Source organism: Thunnus thynnus, chromosome 14 (assembly GCF_963924715.1).
Source record: "Thunnus thynnus chromosome 14, fThuThy2.1, whole genome shotgun sequence".
Classification (NCBI taxonomy): Eukaryota; Metazoa; Chordata; class Actinopteri; order Scombriformes; family Scombridae; genus Thunnus; species Thunnus thynnus.
This window is the reverse complement of record NC_089530.1, coordinates 16,588,233-16,615,605: the sequence shown is the minus strand read 5'-3', so window position 1 is coordinate 16,615,605 and position 27,373 is coordinate 16,588,233. Positions and strand designations below refer to the sequence as shown.

The 27,373-nt window shown below is 39.2% G+C and overlaps 1 protein-coding gene across 8 annotated transcripts in view; it reads right to left on the bottom strand.

Moving 5' to 3' along the window:
- The window catches only part of kcnma1a (potassium large conductance calcium-activated channel, subfamily M, alpha member 1a), a 141,106-nt gene that overhangs the window by 48,504 nt on the left and 65,229 nt on the right, over positions 1-27,373 (bottom strand). For all 8 annotated transcript variants that reach the window (XM_067610261.1, XM_067610259.1, XM_067610262.1 and 5 more), the window contains exons 4-9: positions 15,710-15,803; positions 15,049-15,160; positions 8,248-8,323; positions 7,557-7,632; positions 6,557-6,727; positions 4,838-4,929 (exon numbers count right to left, since the gene is read on the bottom strand). In XM_067610261.1, the coding sequence (XP_067466362.1) occupies positions 4,838-4,929; positions 6,557-6,727; positions 7,557-7,632; positions 8,248-8,323; positions 15,049-15,160; positions 15,710-15,803 (621 nt within the window). The remainder of the gene's footprint in view (positions 1-4,837; positions 4,930-6,556; positions 6,728-7,556; positions 7,633-8,247; positions 8,324-15,048; positions 15,161-15,709; positions 15,804-27,373) is intronic.

The window sequence follows — 27,373 nt, the reverse complement described above, 5'->3', positions numbered from 1 at the left end:
GGTTTTTTAAGGGAGTTTTTTCCTTATTCGAATCGAGGGTCTAAATACACATAAAAATTTACTTGACTTCACTTGACATTGTTAATGAAAATATTATTCTTGCTCAATTTATTTTCTTTACAATTTATGTTAATGTTTTATGTTATCTTACTGCTTTAATGTTATTGTAGCACTGTTATGAGTCCTTTTAATAAAAAAAGTTGTAGTAGACGTTGCTGTTGTTAAAAAGACTTGCAAAGTAATACTAATAACACTGTAAGTATCAGTATTCAACCATGATATGCTATTTCATCAAACTAATCTAGTGGATTTAAGACACTTTATATGCTTCATTTGCACTGTGGTAAGTTGAGCCACCCTTCTGTACTTAAATGTAAATGTCACCAAGTCCTTCTGCCAAACCCCTAAATGAGAAATCCAAACATGCTCAATAGAATCCAGCTCTATATTGACATGGATTAGTGTGGACACTCGGCAGACACCCTAATTACCCTATGGAGACCTGTAAGGCAATCTGTGTAATGACAATGGCCTTATCCACTACTTAGCAGGATGTGCCAGGAGACAATTGAACCACTTTAGTTTTGAGTGCCTGGGTACTGGACAGCTTTGTACTTAAGACTATGGGTATAAGGTTACACTTTCCTAAAATTAAAAATAACACTGTGGTCATATTTGTTCACTGTTCAAGTTCTTATCATCACACTAGATTTGTTATGACAGGTTTCCTTCAATCCATTATCATGCTCTTATACACAAGAAGGAAGCTCTGGCTAACACATTAACCTTTAACAGTCGACATCTAAAATTGTATATAACATTACTGAAATCTGACTCGATTTGGCAGGTATGAAGGAAATAGAAATCTTTATTGATGTTAGACGAGAGCCATAGTCCAGATCACTGAGTGTTCTGCTATCCTGAACCAGATGGACCGGGTGGGGCTGAACTGAAGTGGACTTGGCAAATTGATGTGACAGACATATGGAGGGAATGGTGGTTCCTAGATGTTGCAGGACATAATGGTCTTCACAGATGTCGCCTCTGTCCTTTAAAGGAATCTAATCAGCAGCCGTGATGGCATGGTTGGCCAGAGTTGAGCAAAGGGCCGTGTGGTCTTACAAGCTGATGAGCTGAGATGTCTGTGGGCAGCCAGTGGTATTTGGCACAAGATGTCTCTCATTTCAATAGTTGAAAAACATCAGTCATGTTTTCCTATTCCCAGTATCCAGATGCCCTTATCCAAGGGTAGAGGGAATATACAGATTTATGTGCTGTAATGTTTGGTTTGTGTGGGTTCAACTGTAGGTTAAGAATCTCACACACACTAAAGCCCAAATCTGAAGGTGTAAATGCATGTACACAGGTAAACACATACACTCACACAGGTACACATGAGGCACAGTCTTTCACTCTGAATAGGTGATTTATGCAAAGCAAAACTTTCTTCCTCAAACTATGTTTCTGCCCCTTGAGTTTCAGTGTTTGAGTTGGATCTACCGTTGAGATATTATGCTTCAATTAATAGACATCATTAAGGTTGGCCTGCCTCTACTAAATTTTTCCTCTCTTGGGGTGCCAATAGTGGCATTAAATTCAATACTGAGATCACTGGCTAGTAAAATAGGAAATAGGGACAGGATATTGTAGATAATTCAACCATTTATAATTGCCTCATGAAGAAAATACAACCCCTCTGGTTAACCTGATTATACAGTTCAGCTCAAACTATAGACATAACTCAAAACTCAAGTGAAAACAAAAAAAAAATAATGCAATCCAAGGGCACAGATTTTTACTAGAAAATACACATCTATCAAGAAAATTAAAAGTGTGGCACACAATCACATTAAATGCAAAAGGGGTATTACATAGCGTGCACACAAAACATGCAGTCAGGGAACATCCCAGGATGTCATTAGGGATGCACTGAATACAAAATGGACAAACAGAGAGCTCAAACATCAGCAACAGAGGTCACTCACTTGGTACTGCTCTAATCCTTAGGTCAGTGATGAAACTTACTGCAAGAGTCATCATCAAAACGTTGCGATTTATGCAACTTTGTTCACAATTTACTTTTGTATTACCTTTCAAGGAATTTACACACTCAACAAGTGCAACTGAATCTCCTGCAATCAATGCGAACAATCAACAAGTCCATATGCAGTCATTGCAAGCTAAAAAAAATTAAGTGTGCAGGTATAGATACTGCACTTTTTCTTAACAGTGCAATAGTATGCAGACTGTTCGGATGTATGTTTTACCATTATCTAAGCATGTGTGTGTGTTAATGCCTGATAATGTGAAAGTCTTTGGGTCTGCCTCAAGTTGCTAGCCCTCACCAAAAAAAAACAAAAAAAACCTTTCAAAGGTGTATGTCAGAGTTCAGCCAGGTTTGAAGCCAGTTTTCATGCCAACCCTTCTGCTGAAGTTGGGGCTAATGGAAACCATAGTGCCGTAATGGAAACCACAGAGCCCCGAGTACAGTGGGCGCCAACAGAACGCAACGCTTGTCATTATTATATCAGCATACACAGGCTGAGTGCTGTCACTGTGCTCACGGGTGTATGCTACACTGCACAGACTAATATAAGCAACACTAGCATGGAACAGAAATTCAGTATGGATCCAATGTGAGCTCCTCTCACTTCCAAATAACCTTCAAGGTCTGTTTCAAATGACAGCATCCAGGCAGAGAGATGAAATAAGGGTTACATTTAAAATAGTTCACAATATATCATGACCTCATTGTTTGTGAGCTCTGTAATCAGACGGATACTTGTAATCTCCGAATCTCATTTTCTTGATAGACTTCTTTTTGTGCTAAATGATAATGCACTGAACTCCGATGGCGATCCTAAACCCACATGACAAGCTGGTTTTGTACATGTGTCAGGCCCTATACATGTAAACACCAAATGCATACACATCAGAATGAAAGAGCCCGGTGCCACTCTAAGCCTTTGTGTTTGGTGGGTATCATGTGATTGTTTCCATATGTTTGCACTGTATGTCTAAGCAGAAAGAGGGTTGGAAGGGGGTGTGGAAGGAGAAAATAAAGTGTGTGGGAGAAACTATCCTCAGTTTTGACAAGGGCTTCTCTCAACACCCATCTGCAAGTCTGGGCTGAGGTCACTGGCCAAACATAACATTTCATCAATCTTATCTCAATGACAGGCAAACATTATTGAACAAAGGCTTTTTTCTAATGCTTATTTCTACTGCTGACTCCCCAGAATCCACCCCGCTGAACAGAGCGACTGAAAACAATGGGAGTAAGATTGGAAAAGAGAAACAGAGTGAGAAAGAGAAGACAGCATAGCAGCAGACGCTGAGTGCCATAGAAGAAAATGAGAGGGAAAGAGAAGAAGGAAAAACAGAAAACCCTACCCTCCCTGTTCTGGACACACCACATTTGGATTAAATAAATCTGTGTGCTGAATATCAGTAAGGTTTGAGCCACAGGGGAAGGAGAACAGTACTGCACAATAAGCATTGTGGTAACCTTGTACAGTACAAACAGTTAAATGACCACAGTGTCACACATACTTCACAGTGTACTGGAACCTCTGCTGTGAGAGGCCAATCACACATAAAGAATAGGAGCCTCTGGAGACAAACTCCACCACCACACAAACACAAGAACCAGGCAGGCACCCAGAGAACCAAGCAGGCAAAGCAAGCCAAAAGCAATTGAGAGCCTCCAATGGGAGCGAGGCAACCAGCATTCAGGGTGTGGGAGCTGACTGAAGATCAGGGCCAGAGTCATGTCAAGCATTGATGATGCGATGGGCTAGCGGTGACAGACAACAAGAAGATGGCTTTTTCATAGAGTTCCCAATCAATGAAAAAGCCATAAATCTGCAGGTCATAGGGAACATGCCAGAAATGATGCAGTTTTTTCTTTTTTTTTCCAAAAAAAGTAACTCCATTGAACATGCAAAACAAACTCAAGCAAAATGAAACAAGAAAAGAAATAATATCCTGCAATGGTCATTGAGATTGATGATACTTAAAAAGACCACCAATAATAATGCACTTGCAGATGTTTTAATCTTTCTATTTTCTTGTGGAAAAAATCCTTGAGAAGCGGATAGTAGGGGTTTCATGACTATTTTCTTTTACTTTGATGGATGATGATCCTAATTCATCCCTATAAGCAAGACAGTATTAATGAGGGACTGAATCTGAATAGAAGAAGAAAATGGAACAACACATACTACACAGATACATTGCATAGAAGCACCACAGGTTAATATACTGCAAGTCTAAAGTGTAGTAGTCATGAAAGCTCTATTTTCCAAATTAAATTAAAGCTCAACACAGGATGTTTCAAGGAGGACAAAGAAAGAAAATGAACAGCACAAATGACTTCAGGAAAGCTCTGAGTGAAGGACAGAGAGAGGCAGATATAGAGAAAGGTAGACAGAGAAAGAAGACAAGGACAGAGAGAGAAAGAGTGAAAGAGAGAGTTAAGGGGCATGGACATGTGTGTCCTAATGGCCAAGGTCTCCAGTCACGCAGTGTGACTTGACGTCATAATGTAACTTTACTATTCTAAGAAATCAAGTTAACAAACCCCCAGTAACTATAAAACTTCAGGGGGGGTGCACTTGAGTCACACAACCACACCTTGTCTGGATTTCAACTTACTTTCTGCCTCGTGTCGAGTTATAACTCCCTCCGTATTTCTTCCGATTAAGGATGAGAGCAGCAATTTCTGGCACGTAGCGAGCAAACATGGCCTACATGCATGGAACAGAAAAAAGAAAAAGGCATGCAGAGAGGGTTCTACCGCACACAGAAAAACAGCAGAACCATCTGGAATACTTACTTTCTCCCATTAACCGCACTATAGGAACCACCATATTTCTTGCGGTTTCCTATTAACTCTATGATTTCAGGGACGTAGCTGGCAAACATGGCCTAAGGAGAAGATAGAAGACAGAAGAAGAGACTAAAAAAGAGACTACTACGCCGCAGAGTGGGTGGTGGGGAAACTGGTGCATGAATCCAGATTTCTGAGGGGAGAAAAATATTACTTTTGCTATGTAAATCAAGTAAAAAAAACTCTCTCATTGTCCATACAGACTTGCTAAACTTCACAAAAATGAGAGAGATCTTATACAAAAAAAATCTTGTTTTGCTGTTGAGAAAAAATAGCCCCAGTTTTTTTAAAGGTAAAGGTTTAGGAACAAGCTTTCATTAGTGGGCGATAATTTTGTCACAGCTGGTGAATATTCAGTCTGTGATAGCACCCAAACCCTTTTTGGATGACAGAACTGCGTTAAAATCTGAGGGAGAATAAAAACCTATGTGCCATGTTTTGTCCAACAAACACAGATAATCTGGCAGGTTGATTTGAATAGGCCCACCTGATGGTCCACAGCTGCAAAACACATTAAGACTCATTTGTTGGGCTGGAAAATGAGCTGGATGCATTTTGCAAAGTTTCGCAGCCTGTTGCGTTAACACAGGGTTGTGTTAACCAACATGGGGGTACTCACTGACACTACTCATCTAGGCTTACATCTACAATAAAAAACCAAGAGGTTCCCTTGCCCTTGTAAATACATACTTAAATCATGCTTGGAAAGTTCACTTATACATTCCCAGAAATAATGTGAAATGACGTGAGTTAGATATGATCCCTGGCTTTAAAATATCCCCAGCCTGGAGTCATTATTCAGCCACTGCTGCTGATAGAAAGCAGCTTATAGTGCTAGCCTTAAGACTTCCAGAGCTCTCAGCACTGAGAAAAACACACAACCTATCACCATGGCCACAACACGGTACACATCCACACAGCTGCAAGTCATCAGTGCATAGTGATAGCTGTCCAAATACAGAATACAGTAACTGTGTTTTGCTTAAATCCTCCATTTTTTGTAAGAGAGGAGGGGTCTACAGTTTGTGTGTCTGTGTATGAGCATGTGTGTGCGCACTTACAGGTGTGTGCACCCGGGCATGTGTGTATATAAGTTACTGTGCTAGTTGCAGCCCAACAGGACGCTAGATCACAGGAAGGTGAGAGGGAGTGGGGGGGGGGGGGAGTGGGAGGCTGCTGTTGCTATGGTAACAGTCAGGCTGGCCTAAGCCTCATCTCCCTGCCCCTGTGTTTGTTGGAATTGTGGGAAGAGACACGGGAGGAGGGGTGTCCTGAAACCGCAACTGCTTCTAAAAGAACAGTGACAACATTATCAGACAATAGCTTATACTCTATTCAAACAGATACAGAGATGACACATGAGGGGAGGGAACAAAGGAGCACATAGTAACTACGGTAGACAAGATACAGTAGGCTAAACAGGAGGATACAACTACACTGTAACGAAGATACAACATTTACTAATACAGGCAACATAGTTCTAACATTTTCACTATACTAAAATATTATAGATATATACACAATTATCAATATATTTAAATCCTTTTGCATTAATTTATAATCTTTTCGGTAATTGTCAACACTTTTATGCATTCTATTGATGGGGACAGGCAGGATTTAGGAGGGGATAAGAGGAGAAAGGGAGCAAGAAAAGCCTGATTTTACCAAACCACCAAGGATGAAGAAGACCATGAACAGGCGTCCCAAGGTGGTTTTTGCATAGACATCCCCGTAGCCCACTGTAGACATAGTCACCATCAGCAAGTAGACACATTCCCAATAGGAAAGTGACTGGGAGTTTTGGAAGTTTTCCCAAGGATCCCCTGAGTTTTCCACCTAAAAGGAAAAAAAGGGAGAAGGGGGAAATGATGAGACATGACCCTGACATGACCATGACCACCAATTTGTAAACAGTGTCTTTGCATAAAGAAACAGTTTAATCAAGTTTGATTAAATCCAGCAACCAGTGCTCATGTGTTCATCTTTGCTTGAGTCATATATTCTTTGTATATTGAGCTTAGGCTGCCATCTGGTGGTAAAGCAGTGTGAGAAACAGATAAACAATAAAAGTAATTTGAAAAAAACTTAATACATTTGCTGAAGAAATGATGACACACTACACACAGTGATCAGTGTTTTTTAATTATTATTTCTGAGGCATTTTGACTTAGATGGATATCACTTGAACAGCAGAAATTGTGGTTGGACGGTATATGTTGCAGTGCGTGTTATATTAATAAATATCTCTATTGTCTCTTTCTTGTCAAATACATATTCAATTTAAAGTCATATGATGTTTCACACTTAAGTTATATGGATTTTTTTTAAATAATTACATTTACACATATAGTATCTTGGTGCTTGTTGGTCATAATTTATCCACCTTTTATTTACCACTGCATACTTGGAAGTAGGGATGCACTGAACCTGTGTATCAACCTGGTGGATCCTTTATTGGACATGACCAGTCCACATTAAATACAGTCTTGTCTTCCGTGCCATTATAAAACTTTTATTTCTGCCGTCAGTTACATTCACTCAGTCATGGCGGACTGACAACTCTGTGTTTGGTTCTCCAGCAATCCCTGGCCTCATGTCAGTTAGCTACCTTCCAACTGGCTCATTAATCACTGGACCCCACTGGCCCTCACATCTGTCCACTTACCAAATGTATGAATCCAGCAGCTGTAAGCCATGTGCTTATGAAGATGGAACACAGGTTCACCAGCTTGATGGAATTGCTGAGTAGAAGAAGAATCAAAAAACTCTCAAAGACATTCAGACATTCAGAGTGAAAGGAATTAAACTGAGACTCGTGAGTTAGTGAAAGTCTCACTCACAATAACTTTTAGACTCACAATATTTTACATTTAGGAAAGTTGAGACGGGAATGAAATTAGATCATGGGCATATCAATAAACAGAATATTGAAAAACTGTAGTATATAAATGATGAAAAGGAAAATAAAAGGCCAATGACATATAGACTGGGTCTGAAAAATTAAATTTAAATTCCAAGTCTGCATCAGAAAGATGAATTTAATAAATAGTACTGTAGACTAATGTATTACTTACATAAGATGTGACAACTATATTTATATAACACCATAAAATTATTATTAACTTAAAAATGCAACTAAGATACCTCATAAAATATGCTTAAGACATGTGGTTAAATCTACGTAATTGCTACCACATAATGTGGCAATTCCACATGATATATGAAAATACTAATTATGTCAGCACTTTGTAGAAAGTTCAGACCAGCCTCATTGTCAGACATACTGGGGGGGGGGGCAGTAACAGTGAAGGTGCTACTGTAGGTGGATGTGTTTGTGAAGAAGGCTTTATACTAACCTTGTTTTCAAGATATTCAAAAACTGTAAGATTTCCGAGAACTGTATCAATCTTAGCGCTCTCAGGAATCTTAAACCTTTGAGAAAAAGAGAGAGAAAGACAGACAAAGAGACAGAGAGAGAGAGATTAGCATATAATAAGTGCAGACAAAACAACTGATGGTAATATCACAACGGATTCATATTCATGCATATTGTATCCATAAATTGGGTGTTTTTTAAAATATCTTAACAGTGGCAGCAGAGGGATATTACAGCGGCAGCTGAGAAGAAAGACAACTAAATGTAGACAACATGTACATGAGCAGAACAGAAAAATGCTCTATATATATTGTACTACAGAGCTTAAGCAAAATCAATTCAAAATTGAGTCTGTGAGACACAAGAGGTTGAAACAAAACACTTTATTCTCGATGATGTCTTGGATTTATTTATGAATTCATAAATGTTATATGGCCTACTTTACATGAGCCTCAGTCTGAATCCAAGAGCAGCTCGCTGAGGGATTACAGCACAATGTGACACCTGCCTCATTGTTTTTTTACATAACACAACTGATCTCATGAAATGCGTGCAAGTACACATGCCTGTGGTTTTGTGTATGTGAGACAAAAGGTGTTGTGAATTCCTATTGAGACGATCTCTACAATCAGTTTACAACCTGCGAATATAAGAGAGTGGCCATAAACTCATCACCAAACACCAAAAAAAACTCAACCAACTCTAACCGTGAAACAACAGTCAAGATCTGGAATAATTAGGTCATCATCATAAGCAACTCTTGAGTACTAATGCCCTTACCCCAGCTGAAGAGGATGCATAAACAGGACCAGACTGAATGGTAAGGTCCTGCCTGCCTTCCCTTTTCCTCCTGCGCATGATGGCCCTGCCTCACCCTGTACCCATTCTGAAAGAGATCACCACAGGACTTCTTTCGCCTCCATGTTTCCTGGAGGTTCTCCAAATTAGCATCACTCTGTGTACGGTGGTACACAAGCAGCTTAGGAGGAATCATTGTTTTTGATTTTAAAAAAAACATCAGGGAAATTCCTTTCTCTTCTTGTCAAGATAGGAATTAAAAATCTGTGATCCAAAAGATTCAAGGATTAGTTTTCCAAAAGCACCTCCGGAAAATAACAAGAGATAATTCCTGGTAAAAGCGACGCAGGAAGCAAGGCTCTCCCTTTCCTCGTTGCTGCACCACTAATGTAAAAAGTTCCAGGTAATGAAAAAACACCTCAAATTCAAACAAATATTGTTAAATCAATGGTCACTGCTGCAGACAGACAAGCTAAAACAGACAGCTAGGTCTGTATTGTCTGTCTAATCATGTCAGATTTGCCAGGGATTGTGTCTCTGTGAGCAAAATGTCAGCTCTAATATAGGTGGGTTTTTTTTTCTTTTTTCAATTTTTGTTACAGTGTCTTTAATCCCCACAACCCAAACAGATTTAACTTTCTCATGCCCCTTTCAGTGCTCTACTATTAACGCTCATTAAGCTTTGTCCACATCAACACACAGCTGTGTTGAATATATTTTCTAAAAAAAAAAGTCTGAACCCTGCCAGGGATTAGAAGAGATAAAAATAAATTGAAAATAACGCCAAACAAAAACAATAATCCTGACTTCAAAAGTAGCGTCCCATTTCCACAGGGACAATTTCAAACGTCTCTCTGACAACAAGCTGCAGGTAACAGCTATTATGCAATTCAGGACTGGGGTCAGTTACTTTCAGTTCAGTCAAAGTGCAGTAAAATCTGATTTGAACTTCTATTAGAATAGGGATCAAATCTTAATTCAAACCATAAATTCAAAGGTCATCTTAAAATTACTTCTCATTATTTTAGAGCACTAATAGCTTGTAATGAAGAAAGGTGGGAAAAGTGGCCTCTAAAGCTCTTCTTTTTTTCATTCTTCACACAATTACTGTACTTCCATTATCGTACTACATTAAAGCAAATGTGTATTTCCGAGTATGAAGTCAATTTGTATAATTCTCTGGGGAATTACTTGAAGAATGTTGTTTGGGTATTATTCCATTTTTGAAAAATGTATAGAGATTAAATAAGACAATGTGAATAGTGTTTATGCTTAGCAAGACTGTGTATATGTGTTTTGCGCAAAAGGTTTAAAAAAGTATAAGCAAAGTATGAGCTGATCATCTATGTTAATGTAACTCTGAAAAGGGGGCAGGTAATATACAATATTTCTCTTTTTAGTCATGGAATACATATGTTTACTAGACTGAAGTGTATGCGTGAAATTCTGTGTTGGAAGTATACACACAAATGACTGAACAATACTAATAAACTGGTCTGCATCACTGTATACAGAATTGCAAATTTGGCATTCATTACTAGAGTACAAATCTTACATTGTACCAAAACAGTGATGGCCTCCAACACGGTGTTTATACTGTACTTCTGTGTGTGTAGTCGTGTGTATGTGTGTGTTGGGGGGGGGGCTTGTATTTAATACTTTGTGGGACAAATATCTGTTCTCCCATCTGGGGATAAGAATCTCGCTCTGCAACATTTTACAACGTCCTGACAAGTACAGTGGTGTGTGCATGTGTTGAAAAACTCTCAATGAATTTCTGGTCTCTTGAACATGTGCTTGTGTATGAGAAAATCTCTTTCCAACACATGCCAAAGCCTCTCGCACACACGTGTCAGCCGGCCAGATGCTCATTCAAAAAGGTTTTTCTGGTCTGTGCCCACTCTTACTTCATTGAGGCTTTGCAAGCCAGAGCACAGCCTCTCTGTCACATGTTCTGGCACAGCAGCCTACTGGGACCTTTTATCAATCAGCAGTCTGGGATGGTTCATCTGGGATAATACTGACAGTCAACCCAGCCAGGATTAGATTATACAATGCTACACTGCACTAAACACACACACATGCACACACACACACACACACACACACTGCTAGTGTACGCAGCATTGGTTTCTACAGGACATTCATTCTGCGTAGACAGAGCACACATATTAATGTTTAATTTTAAAAGCAGCAGCACTTCTTCCCAGATTTAAATTATAATACAACTCATTGCATATACAATACTTCAAACATGCAATGCAGCTAGAAGCTCGGCTACAGCAAAGAGGCTTAAACTTCCCACAAATGAGTTTCCCTCCCCTGAATGTACATGGAGGCTTCCTGCCAGCAACTGAAGGGCCATATAAGGCAGATGCACTCATGCCAGTGTCAGGTACTGTAAGCCTCTTTCAGCAGCAAAACACAAGAGATCAACAAACAGTCTACTAGAGCACCACTAGGAGGCAGTAGCAGGTTAGAATAAAAGCCATGCCCGAAGGCTACCACAGTAGTGTACATTTTCAAAGCCAGTGCAGCTTCAAATCCCCAACATTTAGGTTGATACCATATAATACTGACATCAGTAAACTGAGGATTGCAAAATTATCTTTAAATAACCTCATGGTGCCACTTACTGTCAAAGATCTTTCTATTCCGAAAATCATCCAAACCAACAGTGCAGTTTCCTGCGGTTTTTAAAGATTGAGGATTAAAGTGTAGAGTTAGCTGGCGAGGTGTGAACTGTAGAGAGCTCGGACACAGTAGCCACAGTAGGAGCCAGCATATTTCAAACAGCCATATGCTAATCCTTCAACGCTAGGTCTCTCTTGGGAGCAATGCTCAGTGCAAGATTAATTCCTTTTTCAAGGAAGAACTCTGCATGCCCTCTTACATTAGCAGCACATTGTTCTCCTCCTATTAGTCCAATGTCCAATTTGCAGAGGCAGAGAGAACATAACTTTAAATGCATACAGCATATACTTCCTCGGGTACAGAGTGGGTGGCTACACTACCACAGAGTGCAGGGCAGAACCCCTATTAGTGGTCTTTTTATTAACTGAGTACACCTCCACTGGTTTTCCAACAGCCTTCTCATGCAGGACCACAGCTGAAAGAGCGAGATACAGTAAGGCACTGTAATTATGATGTATTACACTGGCTGTGGTGTGTATTCCCCGGCAGTGAACGGAAAGAAAAGCTGAAGTAGTCTATTGGGAATGCAGAGCACAACACACATTCTTAACAACCAATCTGGTTTTCTCTAACAAAGACTGTTAAGGGACAAAATATACACTTAACTAAATGAAAGTAGCACCAATTATGGATTAGTCTAGCGATTATTAGGAAAACCATTATGGCCCTGTCAAGCTTCCTACAGGAAGTGAATGAAGACATATAGCAGAGAGAAATAGTCTTTAGGGAGGTAGCAATGTCATTTATATATCAGTGAAGGTTGCCATCTGAAACCAGATCAGGAATAATGAAGAAATAATAATTATTGTAATTTCCCTCTTGCATTGATTAATTGTGCTTATTTACCTGTCACAACATGGTATCATATGTTCTAGTTTCCATATTAATACAGGATATAAGTTACTAATCATGATTCCTGTCCTAACCCCTCCGAGCCTGAACAGACACTTACAATGTCCCCATTAGTATTCTGGGAACTATCACCAGCCTGTTAGAGTACACCATATCCTCCTGCAGATCAACACACTGTTAATTTTATAACTGAGGCTTTGCAACATTTTATGTAGCCTTTAACATGTGGGAAAGTGCACCACCAGTAAACACACACTTAAGCCATGCCAGTGGGAGTTACTGTTATTATACAGTGCGGTGGTTATATACTGTATGACCTACACTGCAAAAATAAACGTGCTCTTTAATGTTTGAAGGAGAAGTCACCTGATATGCCGTCCTTGCAAAAATAGTCCTTAAGATTATTCCCTTTTGAAAATAACATTAATATCTAAAGTATCTCTCAAAACGAATAAATTGACACTTCTCAGCTGCTATTAACAGTATACACGAGAACTCACGCTACAGCTGGCACTGTATAGAAAAAGGAGTCTCTGCTTTATATTTCTACCGCAGATGCAGGGTATTTAATGATCACAGGTAATTATTCACTGCAGAATGTCAAGCAGCAGCCAGATCACCATTTCACAGTCTTTCATCATCCTCATCAAGGCCCTAGCACCAACGATTTTCTGGGGATGAGATGAGGACACCTTACATCATGAATACCAGAACCCAGATTACTTGACTTGGCCATATCTAATTAATTGCACAGCTTGTTTCTTGTGAAATTCATGGGCCACAGTGAGCTCCTTGAGAAACCTTCATCACCTAAGAGATCAGACATTCACAGTTGCGTATTACTTCACAGATTTTGTGATTCCAGTGAGCTTGTTAAAAAAAAAAAGAACATACACTGACAGATAGAAGGCAGACCCTTTTACATCCCTGAAATTCTGATAGTAAGTCACTAGTTTATATTCTGGAATAAACAAATAATTATGGTTTATTACACCTTGTGTGTTAATTTCATAGTTTCAGCCATCATTATTAGTTATAACAACATTGTACTCACCAAGGTAATCGCTACAACTATATGCAAGTCATACAGGGCAAGTTATGAGCAGTCAGGCAAATAGACAGGTTGTGAACAAGCAGTCTGGCCAGAATATTTAAACAACTTTATTTTGAGGTAAAATTAGAATGCAAGCACAACCAAAATGTATCCCTCATTGCACAGGAAAACTCACAGCAGACATTTTGACTTGGCTTGACCTTGACTTGGCCTTCATTAATTTTATTATTTTATTATTTTCAGTGATTTTCCTACAGTGAAAAAGCCCTGTCACTGATGGGAGTGATGCCAAAACTTAAAAAGTTTGACCAATGTTGTAAAAAAACAATACAAAACAAAACAAAAAAAGCAGGATTATCCTTTAAATGTACCTAAATAACATGCATTATATATACATGTAGTCTTTCTGAATAAAAGGTAGCTGTCCATGTCAGTGTTTAACTTCATAGGTGTTGATATTTTTATTCATTGTCAGGCCTTTTACTACAGTTCCTACACCTCCTTGTACTACAGTTAATATAACAGCCTTATATTCTGACTGAATTTGGGTTAGCATGTACCTAAGATCCTGAAATGAAGTATGGCAACAATGTCTAGTATTATATATGGTTTTAAAAGTGGGGTAGCAGTGCACCCGAAAAAGAATACAGCTACAAAAGAACTCCATACTGCAGTGCAATTTAACGCACAATACTCTGAATTCACTGAGAAAAGTAGGTCATTATGTAATACAGGTTAGGGTGTTTTCCTGTCTGCTCATGCAAGAGTGTGTGTCTATTTGTGTTTGTGTACGTGTGTATGAGGATAACAACACATGTGTTTGTGTGTGCTTTTTGTGTGTGAGTGTGAATGAGCCCATTTGATAGCAGTTATGGACTGCTGTGAGGTATTCCAGGTGCAATGCCTGAACACGGCAATTACCAATAAATGTGAAGCACAAATACACACACATACACACATGACCACAGCTTTATTCCGAGTCACTCTCCATCCCATTAGCCCATCCACTCTACTGTGTCTGTGTTCCCTGAAACATCAGAGGAACCCAGCCCTGTCACTTTCGATGATGAGGAAAAGTTGACTGCAGCCCCGAGCAAGAGGGCCTCTGAGACACACTCCCAGTAATGGGGAGACAGAGGGGGGACTGAGAGGCAGAGGGAGAGATAGGGAGTGATAAAAAGGAGGGGTGACACGTGAAGATTGAGGGCAAAAAGAGGAATGGAAAAAGAAGAGTGGTAGGGTGGTGGGGATGAGGAAAAAAACATGGAAAACTGCAAAAGAAAGCAAGGCGAGGCAAGGCTATACAGTAAAAAAAAAAAAGAAAGAAAGGGTGGATTCTGAAACAGAGAGAAAGAAACAGATGAGAGATTTATGCAGACTTACCAAGCCAGCTTCTGTTTAAGTAGACAGAGACAAACACAGGAGGAACAGTGAAGAAGTCGACCACTGAGTTGACCTCCAGCCAGAACCACAGCTTATCATTGGCTGCTATAAACTATCAAAAGAAAGAGGGATGGCATTTAAAATGACAAATTTTAACTTTAAGTTATTCAAAACACCACCATACCATCACTGCCCACCATTCAAACCACAGGCTATGTCTTCCCCTGGCATTGCTGACATACTGTAAAGAATGACAAAAGCTTCACCCCACTTGCTGAGTCATGCAAAGGGGTTGGTGGTGTAAGCAGCTTATGAGTTTATTTATTCATTCATTCAGGATGTCAGGCTTGCATTCGCACCACTGGAATGCTGCTCTGGCATGACAGCCATGCTAGCAACATTATTACAACAGTGTCTGTCTAAACTAAAGGCATGCTGTGTGAATATTCAGGGTGGGTGTCTGCTTATGTAAGCATTGTTGATTGTCCTGTAAAAATTATTCTTTCTTTTTTTTTACCAAAACTTTAAAATACTTTCTTAAAATTATATGGCTGTGTGCATATTGTTTGTGTCAGTGTCTTTAGCAGTAAATGTGTACAATACTGTATATGCATGTAATCTTTACATGCATGTGAGCATGCAAGTGTATGTGGCATCTTACCCGCAGACCAAAATAAAGAAGGAAGAAGACATTGAAGGCCATATCGATCTGTAACGTGAAATCTTTGTAGAAGTTCTGGCAGGATTCTATAGGACTAGAGAACAGAGACAAAGAGAAAGAGAGAGAAAAATACATTACTCACAGGTTAAACACATGAACTGATACTGTAGAGTAAGGGTCTTCCTCTTCTTTCCAATCATGAACACAAAGGTGGCCAAAACTGGGGGGCCTCGCCATATTTTCATGATATGAATGTTATTTTCTTGTTTTTTTTTGTTTTTGTTTCTTTGTTTACAGTTGGTGTATGAGCTTTGTATACCAGTGTGTTGAAATCAACAATCACAACATTAAAAAAGAATACTAAATAAGAACTGCCCATATTACTATATGTCACAATATTCTATGTACACAAAATCACATAAAACAATCAAATTTATATTTACTGTTATGCAATACATCACACAGAACACACAGAAAACAAAAACTTAAGTATCTCCTTTTGTTGGTTTATAAATCACCATCATCATTAGTTCAGACAACAACATTTGGTAAAACAATTCGATCATATCATCTCAACACAATCCCACCAAAAGATGAGTAATTATCGCTTTTCCTTTTTCTCTCCTGTCATGAATCTACAGTATGGAAACAAGGTTAATGTCAAATGGTGCTAACCAATCCTTACCATTTAAACTGACCGGTCTTTGCAAAAAAATATATTTTACATTTACTCAGTAAACATACATCTGTCAAATGTTAATACATCTAATCAAAATATGGAATTATGAACACTATTACTAGTACCAGTTTAGTGGTTTGCCATTGAATTTCACTGATATCCTGCAATTCCTCTTTTTAGCACTAGGGGGGTCACAGAACAAGATAAAAGACCTAGTTGAAGAGTCAATCACATGAAGATTAAACAGCTGAAAATTAACTGAAATTGGGAGTTAAGAACAGTTGCTTTGATGTGACGGCACATTCACCATGCATAAATTATTCAGCATCTGTCAAACACAAATATTCCCGCAGATATTCCCTCATATGACAGAAGCTCCACACAGAGAAAAAGACTGCACAGCTCTCTGCATTTAAGAGAGTGCGATAGCTAGCTGGGTGTTCCTTAAAAAAGGCAGATGATGATGATAAATGAGTCATGATCTGCCTGGTCTGTCATATAATCCATCTTCACGTTTACCTTGTTATGATTAACCATTAGCAAGTGGGTGCTCTAAACAAAGCAATAATAGGTAGCATGCCCACCCCATTTGTCACTTGGACATGGGCCCATAATACTGTATGTTGCTCCTGAGTAAGGAGGAAATCCCTCTGTGGGAGAATCATGAATATGCATGAAGGCTTGCTTGGCTATAGACGACCTTTGGGAATGTATAGACTGGCAAGGGAACACACACAAGGCTATTACAAGAGTACACAATTACAAGTCCCATACTTTCAAATTAAACATTAAAGTGTACATTTGTATGTATGGAGCCCATGGGGGCACAGTGTGAGATCCAGGATAGAGTTTACTGCATAATGAGAATCTCCAGAGGTTGAGGAGTGAGGCTTAGTCATCTTCCAGTTTACATCAAGTATTTTCTCACATGATGATCCATTAAAATAGATGACTGAGTACAGACATGCCAGAGAAGACGTATGGCTCCAAGAAGATGATCCAACTTCTAATTCCTGAGTGTGTGGTCTGTCTCGAGCATATCCTAAGGACTGATGTGATCTTTAAGATGATGTAAAACCCTGGCCCATGTCCAAGATAATTAGAATGAATCTGGCTTCTGGGGCAATTGTTTTTAAAAAAACAGATTTCATTTGGTTGAAAGGCATTTTCTCATAAAGTGCAATCAGACTTCTGACAAAGGTTAATTTGCATCTGACCCTTCAAAGGAGTTAACATTGATCTGGCCTAAATACTCAATTATTTACTCACCACCAGCATCTCCACGTGATTCTGTAGGAATCAAACTAAGCAAGCGTACAAACACAAACCTGTCATGAATCATACATACAGCCTAAGCACACATAATATTCCTGGGGTGATTAAATGCCATTTTTTCTCGATATAGCCTGCAGGTTGAGACGGGCCTCACATCCATCTACAGATTAAAGCTCACTTGCCCCTCTTCCTCCCAAAACGAATCTGAAACCATATCCTTAGCTAACCCTCACGGACAGGAAAATACACTCACAAGCACATATGAGCACACACACACACACACACACACACACACACACACACACACACACACACAAACACACACAGATGGTGCACACGGAAGACACCATTTGGAGTGGTCACTATGGCGTTTCCCTTTAGGCCCAGCTCTGGCCTAATTCTGAATAACTGATCATCCACAGTCATGTGACCCAAAGCATTCTCAATAACACAGTGAGAGCATGGCGGCTCACAGCAGGGGCTGAGTGGTACATTGAATTTGTCTTGATTTTGTATTATAAGACAACACAATAGCTACACTCTGGAAGCTTTCATTTAGTCATTATTTCATAGTAAAGCTTATCATTAACTAAAGTAGGGGGAAGACACACCAGGCAGACCTACGTTTTCTCTCTTAAACTCAGAGGCACAATAGAAAATTAAGACTTATTCAGGACAGGATGGGAGAGGTTCCCACAACATATTACTGTAGAGCTGCTGAATGGGTTTCAAAACACATAAAAATGATAACATGAGCTGAAGAGTAAAAATAGAAATTAACCAGTTAAATATGGCAAGTCAACATGCATAGTTTTATCATCTGTCAAAATAAATATAGGCTCTTCTTAAACATAACTGTGCAAACAGAGGAGCAAAAAGCAAATAGACAAAAAATAGATGTACCGTATGAGGAGAGCTAGAGTTTGTGTGTATAGTCAATATTATATTTATATATATTATATATTTGTTTTTTAAATCACTAATCAACATTCTTATACTGAAAACTGAAAAAAAAAGGTTTCAACCATAGTATCAAATCCTCAAAGAATTATCCCTCAACTCTGCAGTTTTGTTTTTATGGCCCTAAACTTTACTTTTTTAGGTTCGAACACATTAACCTTGAGTCAGCTAATAATGCTCTGATAAACCTACCGTACACTGCCTGCCCAGCACCAAACTAGCTCGTAAAAATTTTGCAGCTAAAGAGACAGATATTTTCCCTAGGAGTTGGTGGAGACCAAAAACAAAACAAAAAGAATGAATATTAGACTTACATATGCAAGGTGCCCAGAAACAAAACTCCAAATAAATACTAATGTTGCAATGTATCTGCTGGATGTGTAAAATAGGAAACATTTTGATAACCCCTTCACAACTTTATAAGGTGATAGTAAATGTCAGTGTTGTGTTTGCAGCTTGTTGCGCTGCCCCCAAGTGGCCAGAAAACTAACTGCAGGTTTAAATTTATATAATAGGGGCAAAATTATGATTTTTGGGGAATTGCAATAAAGCAATAACAACTATGGCCTCAGAAATTCAGCCTAGTATCCATGGGAATTGTGTTCACATTGGATAATTCTGCAGCATGTTCAATGCCACTGCAGGAAGTAATGTGTCGGTGTGAATGTCAGGGTATAGCACATCCAACTTTAAAGCCAGTGGCCAGAGTTTACCCATCATCACTCTTGACACCGTCACAACAAAAATTGCTTAAGCTTCAGAAATGTAATATTTGGCAGAGCTGTTGTATTGGATTGCATTATCCTGTACATGTGTTCCTGTGTCAGTGTTTCCTACAGAAAGAGCATGTAAGACAAGACGAAATCCTGATTCCCACTCTCAATGTCACTTCACACTACACAATCACATGGGATTCCTGGCCACAAGCTGCCAGTGTCCTGCAGAAAATAGATCTGCCCACCACAGTTCTTATTACTCCTTAAGCCCTGGCACAGCCTGGGGTTAAACCATCGTGCCTGACAGGAAGAAGAGAGACGAGAGAGAGAGAAGAAGAGAGAGGAAAGAGAGAAATAAAGACAGCAGAAAGACATAGAGAGATAAAAGAGACAGAAAGAGAGGAGACATAGTGACAGTAAGAGGGAGAGGAAGATGTGAAAGTGACAGAGTGAAAAGGGAGGGGGACAAAGCTCCCAGAGGTACTGAGGACAATTTGTCTCATATATATATATAGCACACATTGCTAGTTTTAGGCCACATGGAAATTGCCTGAAGATTCCAAAGCTTCTGTAATAAACTTGCATATTTTTGTGTTTGAGTCAGTGAATGTCTGCAACACACTAGGCCTTCTTTCCCTTCTCTAACCCTACTACTCCTTATTAGCAAAGCCAGCACTAACACACACACAAAAACACACACACATACACACACACACACACATGCAGACATACACAGGAGAACAGAGATTGCCTGAGGGAAGGCTGCAGAGCATGTGAGTCTATTTCAGGATATAAAATGTTTCCTCACGTTAACCTCCTCTGACCAGGCACTCTGCCTCTGGAAAACGCAACCAGAGAGGTAAAACTCATTTGTTCACAAGGGCAAAAAGAGTATGTTCATGATGATGTTCTAAAAATAGTCGTAAACACCTTCAGTCAGTCAGCAGGAGCCAGCCCTTTGTTAGCCTGAACATGACCTTGGCAAGCTGCAGGAGCAACAGCAAGGTTGCCCCCTGAGAAGACAACAACAACACACTCCTGCCAGCTTGACTAATGCTCACAACCATAATGCAAAACACCAAATCTCTGAACTGTCTTACTGCTCTAGTGAGCATAAGCATCTTGGAATATAGTTACAAAATTGTTAGGATTATTGTTAGTATTCAACTCACCCAATACAATATACAACCAAAAAGAAAAATAGGGCCACATTTAGAATGTGATTCGAGCACAATAACTGAATATCTTGCTCATATGCCATATTTCTCAGCATGGAGGAGTCTGTAAAGCTGAAAGAAGGCCAGGTTAGTACTTAAATGACTGATTTAGGTCAAGGCACATTACTAAAATAAGAAATACTTTAACACCTACAAGGGCAATGGACAAATAAAACCTCTGCAGGGAGGCTAAAAATAGATAATTCAATGTTTTCATCTGAATGCAAATGACTTGCATTCCCCTTCAAGCTTTTCCTCTACAAAGATGTTATTTATTTTAGACTCTAAAGGAGTAGGTTGTGAATAAAAATAGCACATCACTAAAAGAAACCACAACTACACATGGAATGCTTAACAACGCAATAAACTAAAAGGAAATACTAAATGTTTAAAAAAATAAAAAAAAAGAAGTAAGGACACTAGGATAAAAAGGAGCTGTATCTTGCTGAACAGCATCTGGTAATACCATCACTGCCTGGTACAAAATCACTATCCAGACTCTTCTCATTTGTGGTTCCGCGATGGTGGGATGAGCTACCCAGCTCCATACGGTCTGCTGACCCCTTTGGTGCATTCAAGAAACGCCTGAAAAATCAGCTCTTCTGTGAACACCTCGACACTTGAGGCCCTTAAACTTTTTGGCATGTTGTTGATTGTTGCACTTCTCTCTTATTTCTTATGCACTTGTCCACTTCCTGTTGTGTCTTACTTTATATTTAAAAAAACAATCTTTTGTCTAGTGCTCTTTCTCATTGCATTTGTACCTGGTCAGCTACTTGAGACTTTGTACCACGGCTCTCCCGGAGTCACTGTCCTCTAACGCTTGATTGTCTTGTCTCGCTTGTAAGTCGCTTTGGATAAAAGCCAAATGACAAAATTTAAATATCTTTGCAAGAGAAATTACACTTCTACTAGTTCATGGTTAATTTATTCATTTTTTTTTTTTTTAGAACAATCCCTCCTAATCCTCTCATAAAGAAAAGAAATCTATCCCTTCTGACCTAAATTTTTAGATAAATTTCAAATCTTTATTAACTTAACAACAAAAAAAAATTCTTATCAAATTATTAAATGTATTTTCAAGCTGGCTTTTGAGTTCACTACAGCACTGAAACAGCCTGAGTGGAAATAAATGATTTGGATGATTAAAAAAAAAAAAATTATACTGCTGTATTTCCCCATTTGGATCAGTTTGTTCTGGCGGGTGTGAAAGTACTGTCAGACAAACTTGAACATGGTGGGTCTGAGTTCACCTCCGACTGTACTCTGGTGTGAATGCTATTCAACCAACCACAGGGGTAAGTGATTTATGATTTTAGCATGAATTCCAAAAGCTAAACTACTATTAATAAATGTATATGATCCATGTGGTGATCATGGAAGCTGTTGCAGTAAATTGCAATATACAGTATACTGTATATTTAGATCATTTGGTAACTGAAGAAACCCCCACCCACCACCCCAAATATTACAGTATGGCATGTTCTGCTGTTTCTGGCTGTCAATCACTATTCATGGCATATGAGGTCCAGTTGTAGCCACAAATAATAATAAAAGTGGTGTAAATTGTGGTTTTTGTATAAATTCACTCAGGAACACTGGTAACAATTTTTATAAAATGAAATATTTTTTTATTTTTTGGGGGGTTTTCTGGTAAGTTGCCATGAATTGACACAGTGGCTACAAATTCCAAAAAAAGCTACAAAGCCACTTAAATTTCAATCTCATCTCATGTTTCTCATGAGAGTGGGTCATGCTGTGTTCATCCTCTGGTCTAAAAATAGCCCTTTCGCTCGGCATGGTGGGATATCAGGAAACCGCAACAGCAAATGGCCTTTATATTGCCATGGTAACGTTGATCAACAAAGAGGTTGGACCATTCGGTGTGCACTGATAACACAAAAAAAGGATCAATTGCAGACTAACTAAGCTAATCATCTCCAAAGCAATTTCTTTCATTAGACTTAAATTAGTGTTTCATCCACCACATCCGCTAACTTCACTCTCATTGGAAGACTTGTTTAATGTAAAGCTTCACCACATGTGAGCTAAGCAGGACTCCAAAGGCTGTCTGTAGAACAAAGCTTAATTTTTGAAGTCTCCAGGGAGACGCTCCATGATCATAACATTAGCACTGTGATGTGCCATAGCATTTACAAAAGCCCATTATCTACATGTGACAATGATGCTTAATTTTCTCTCTTTTTCAGAGCAACTCACTCAGTTAAAAAGAGAAAATCTCCCTAAAAGTGTTGAAAAAATATTAAATGCATTTAGTCTCAAGATTTTGAAATGACTCATCGAAATGAGTCATTGCCTGTTTGTGGATTTAAATGTGAAGCCACTTGGGAATGGTGTCAGCTACTAATTAAGTCATCTCACGGTTACATGGTCTTCTCTGATCAACTCGGAGACTCAGATACTCCATCCAGACCTAACAGCCAGGTACTGTCAACGACACCCCAAGAAGGAGAGGTCCCTATATAGGTTATCCTTCATCCCCACAAAGTCTGCCAAGCTTGTCTCACTGCTCCGCCATATTTCTCACCTTACCCCATTAATTAGTCATTAGGTACTGTTTCTTTTTTCAGTGCTGACATTGATCGCACACTAACGATAGAGTTACAGGCAGAGGCCACTGTTTATTAGGCCTCTTAGAGACAAAATCGTGTCTCTGCGTGTACACGTGCGCGCTTCTGCAAGTTAATGCGCATGCAAGTGTGTGCATGTAATAATAATCCGTATGTGTGACAGGGAGGGATCGAGAGAGGAGAGAAATATAGAAACAGAAGTGGAGCAGGAACAAGGGCATCCCTTTAAGAGCAGCCTGCAGAGACTTTGTCCTACATTCCTCTTTATTTGTTTGATGGGAGCACAGAAGAGGAAAAAGAAGGGATGAAGGATGAAGGATGAGCCAAGGTATTAAAGCATATTCAGATGTGGGCAGGAGAGGACACTGTATCCTCCCATTGAAAATATCACCAAAATAGCACCAGTTTGGCAAGAGAAGTCTGCTGCAGAGGAACTGAAAAGGCGGTGTCTTATCACGCCATTTTATGTGTTGCACAGAACTGTGGTTAAAAAAACATTTTGTAAAAACAAACAGATGGACAATCATTCTCAGTGTTTACTGAAGCTACATCTTCACTCCCATTCATTAAAAAAGCAGTCCTCTTAACAACAACATGGTTGCCAAGTCAGTGACTACTATCCACACTCATTTGGGAGGGCAGCCATTTAATAATTTCAACTTCTTTTCAAATTCTGGGTTTTTGTGGCTCTTTGCTGCAGGATACTGGCCAACAGAGTCCCTGCTATGAAAACCCCACCTGCAGAAAGCGAGAGACAAAACAAATCCTCAGAGACTGGTGCCTGGCCACCAGAAAGGTACATTTTCTTCAGAGTTTTACCCAGTGTGTGTATGTGTGTGTTCATTCCTGCCCCAAGGGACTATACCCTGCTTCACTAAAGTAGACATAAAAGCCCATCGTGCAGTTGCAGCCTCCCAAGGTCCAACCCACATGCACTTATTCCACCACATGTCTCTTTTCACTTTTACCACAGGGACTCAACCATAATCCGTCCTATTACTGTTGCCTTTTTCACAGACGATTTCAGTTCTCTTCATCCGATGGCCAAAATGGCAGTTTGGAAGAGAAGGGGAGGCAAACCATAGATAGAGCCTGAATAGTTCATGAGTCTGTAACATGAGGCCTTCAGTAAGCTATTTGGTAGAGTAATTACTACCATTAAAAGAGTGACCTATAAATCTTTGCTCATTGATTTCCTCATTAACATTTAGTGGCAAGGAAGGTAGATGGAGAGAAGGTCATTTGTAAAGCATTTTTAGCATTTGAGTAGGGGGTGTGAATGTGAATCTGTTCATTTATGCATGTAGTGTATGCCCCTCCTCCTTCACACATGTAGGCACATGCAACACCTCACACAAGGTGGTAATCAGAAGAAGAGTATATGTCAATATTTGTGTCCTTGTGGCGAGTGTTCTTGGGAAGAATGAATGTCACAAATGCAACAAAAGACAGCAGAACTTTGAAGTTTAAGGTGAATTTGAGATCCAACCCTGTGCTCTGTGGTCTCTAGACTATAATGCTGTTTACTTGTGACAGCTAGTGTGGACCTGACGTGTGTTTTTCACAGTGATAATTGGGAACCATTTGCCCTTGGTGGGCCATATGATGCATCTTGGATTATTTTGAGTTTGGCAGCTTCAGACATCTTTGGCAATTAGATATTACATCAAATAGATTGTTGCGGAGACAAAAACAGACATAATAGATCTTTCTCAATAGACAACTGAGAGAGATTTACTGTCAGGTCAGTTGTGTAACATCTAACAATGGGTGTAGTGCACATGAGAGGCTCCAGCTGTTGCAGTGAGAGTATGGTTGTAACACAAGCATGGCCCTGTTTAGGAGCCCCCAGAGTCCGGTGAACCTGCTCTGGGTTGATCAGTAGTTCCCCTGAGAGGATGTGCACACTCATGTGAGCTCAAGCTTGAGCTAATCACAATGATGAGGGTAGAAACCAAGGGGGTGGTGGGGGAGGTGGGATTTTGGCCTTAGATAAATGGGAGCACAGAGAGAGAGGTTGGGCAATGCCTTTGGGATGCCAACTAACATAGAAACACACTAAAAATGCACTGTACGTAGAAAATACAAAGAGTAAATACTATAGTATGAGAAACTACATCCATACAGCAAAACAAAGTATTAATTAGTCTCCCTTTTTGACCCTGCTGGTTTGATGCTATGCCATGGTACATCTCTGCAAACCTTACTGTGTGTTTTCAACCTTCCTCTCTTGTTGTCTTTTGGATAATTTATCAATGTCTGCATATCTGTCAGTGCTGAAATGTCAGGTTAAATATGTAAAACATGTATGTACAGTATGGATATGTGGTACAATGTGGTACAGTGCTGCCCAATCAGGTAACTCTTGATGGATATTGGAGGTTAAATAATAAATAACCCTAACTGCAATAACTGCATGTTACTTGCATCCCACCAGTTCTTTCAGGCTGTATTTTCTAAAATGATTTAATGATTCATTGATTAATGATCATTACATGACTGATGATTGATTTAGAAAATTCCTTTGTGTGTTTAGTCATCATCTAAATATTAAGGAAGATTATAAACTTGTATGATATGAAATTTGTCTCTCGATCTCTGTTTCTGCTCAAGATATGCCAGAGGCAGAGAGGAAAACAAAGAGGAAGCAATAGAGGGATATATAAAGAAAGATAGAGAATGTGGAGGAGGAAGTAAAGGTTTTCATCCTGAGGTATAAATGGGTGACAGGATTCATGTTAAGAATAAATTCCCACTGCTCTAAAGATGAGACTGGTTGGATTGTCTTTTAGATTTACGTCTTTTAACAATTTTACATCTCCATCCCTGTTTTAGACACTCAGTTCCCTCAGGGACAGAATTTCACAGTTCACAGATACTGTATTAAAGTGAAAACAAACTACAGGAAGGTTGCCATTACTTAAAGATATCATGCTGCAACAGCCAGCAGAGGGAAGGAATATAATGAAAAAGTACCATATCATGGTCAAAATGTTTCAGTCCCAACATTCCATAACCGCAGGCATTATAATAAATATTTAAGGTTTTATTTTGTATAATCAATGGTGCATGAAATAAAGTTCACTCAAAGGCACACAGAGTTGGTGTACATGCAGGGCATGGTGACACATTTTGGTTATTTTATTGCCAGAGGCACATGGCATAATTCTACATAATTGGAAGTAAAATATTGCTTCCTTTGCTTTAATTTTGCTCTAAACCATGGTACTTTTAAAATGCGGGGAACAGTCAAGATCTGTGCTGCAGAAGTTTCATCTAACTGAAATCGTGAGGTGCAGAATTGCCACATATAGTCATAAGGTGCAACATAAAGTAGCACCTTAAATTAAATTAGCTTGTAAAATATATCACATTTGACTTCTGATGTTCCTTGTAAAAAAAAAAAAAAAATTTGAAAAGGTTATCATGACCCAAAGGAATTATGACCAAAACTATCATCAAATCAACAGAAAAAGCAGGCAGGATCAGCAAATACAAACATTTTAACCCATTTAATACAGTGACACATGGAAAAAGAACATCTTTTTTGTATTTCATGTTACATGGCAACAATTGTTTTGTTTGGTGAAAAATAGTTAAAATACTTCTGTATACACTGGAGTCCATTCCCATATCACACTACCTACCAAAGAGAATTAGGTTGAGCAAAATGTTCATTTTTGCCTGATAATGTAGCATCTTGTAACCATGGTCTGACCATGCACCTTACTGCCAAAGCTGATGAGTCAATATCCTTACCAGAGAGAAACTCATCTGACTGAAAATATATATACATTTTAAATTCCAAAATCTCCCTGTTAAAAGGTACTGTCTGGATCTGGATGGTGTGAAAGTGGCTGCAGTGGTTATCGGACAGATGCCAGGCCTGCAATCTGTCTCTGGGTGCCAGCCGGGGATACGCACAAACTGACAATACACACACTCACTCACTCACACACAGAACAAGATCCCCAACACATACAGTATCTGCCTGTCTCTGTTGCCATGGAAACTGACTCCCATTGACAAATCCTCAGATGCAGATGTGTGTGTGTATGTGTATGTATCATTGCTTGTGAGTACTTATGGGGGTGTGAATATGTGCATTTGCATTTCAGAGATTGCAGTGTGTGGATACGAGTAAGAATGCATGTGCACTAGTAAGTAGGCCAATGTAAATGTATGTAAAGTTAATTTTACCCAGTATAGCTGCCAGAGGATGTATG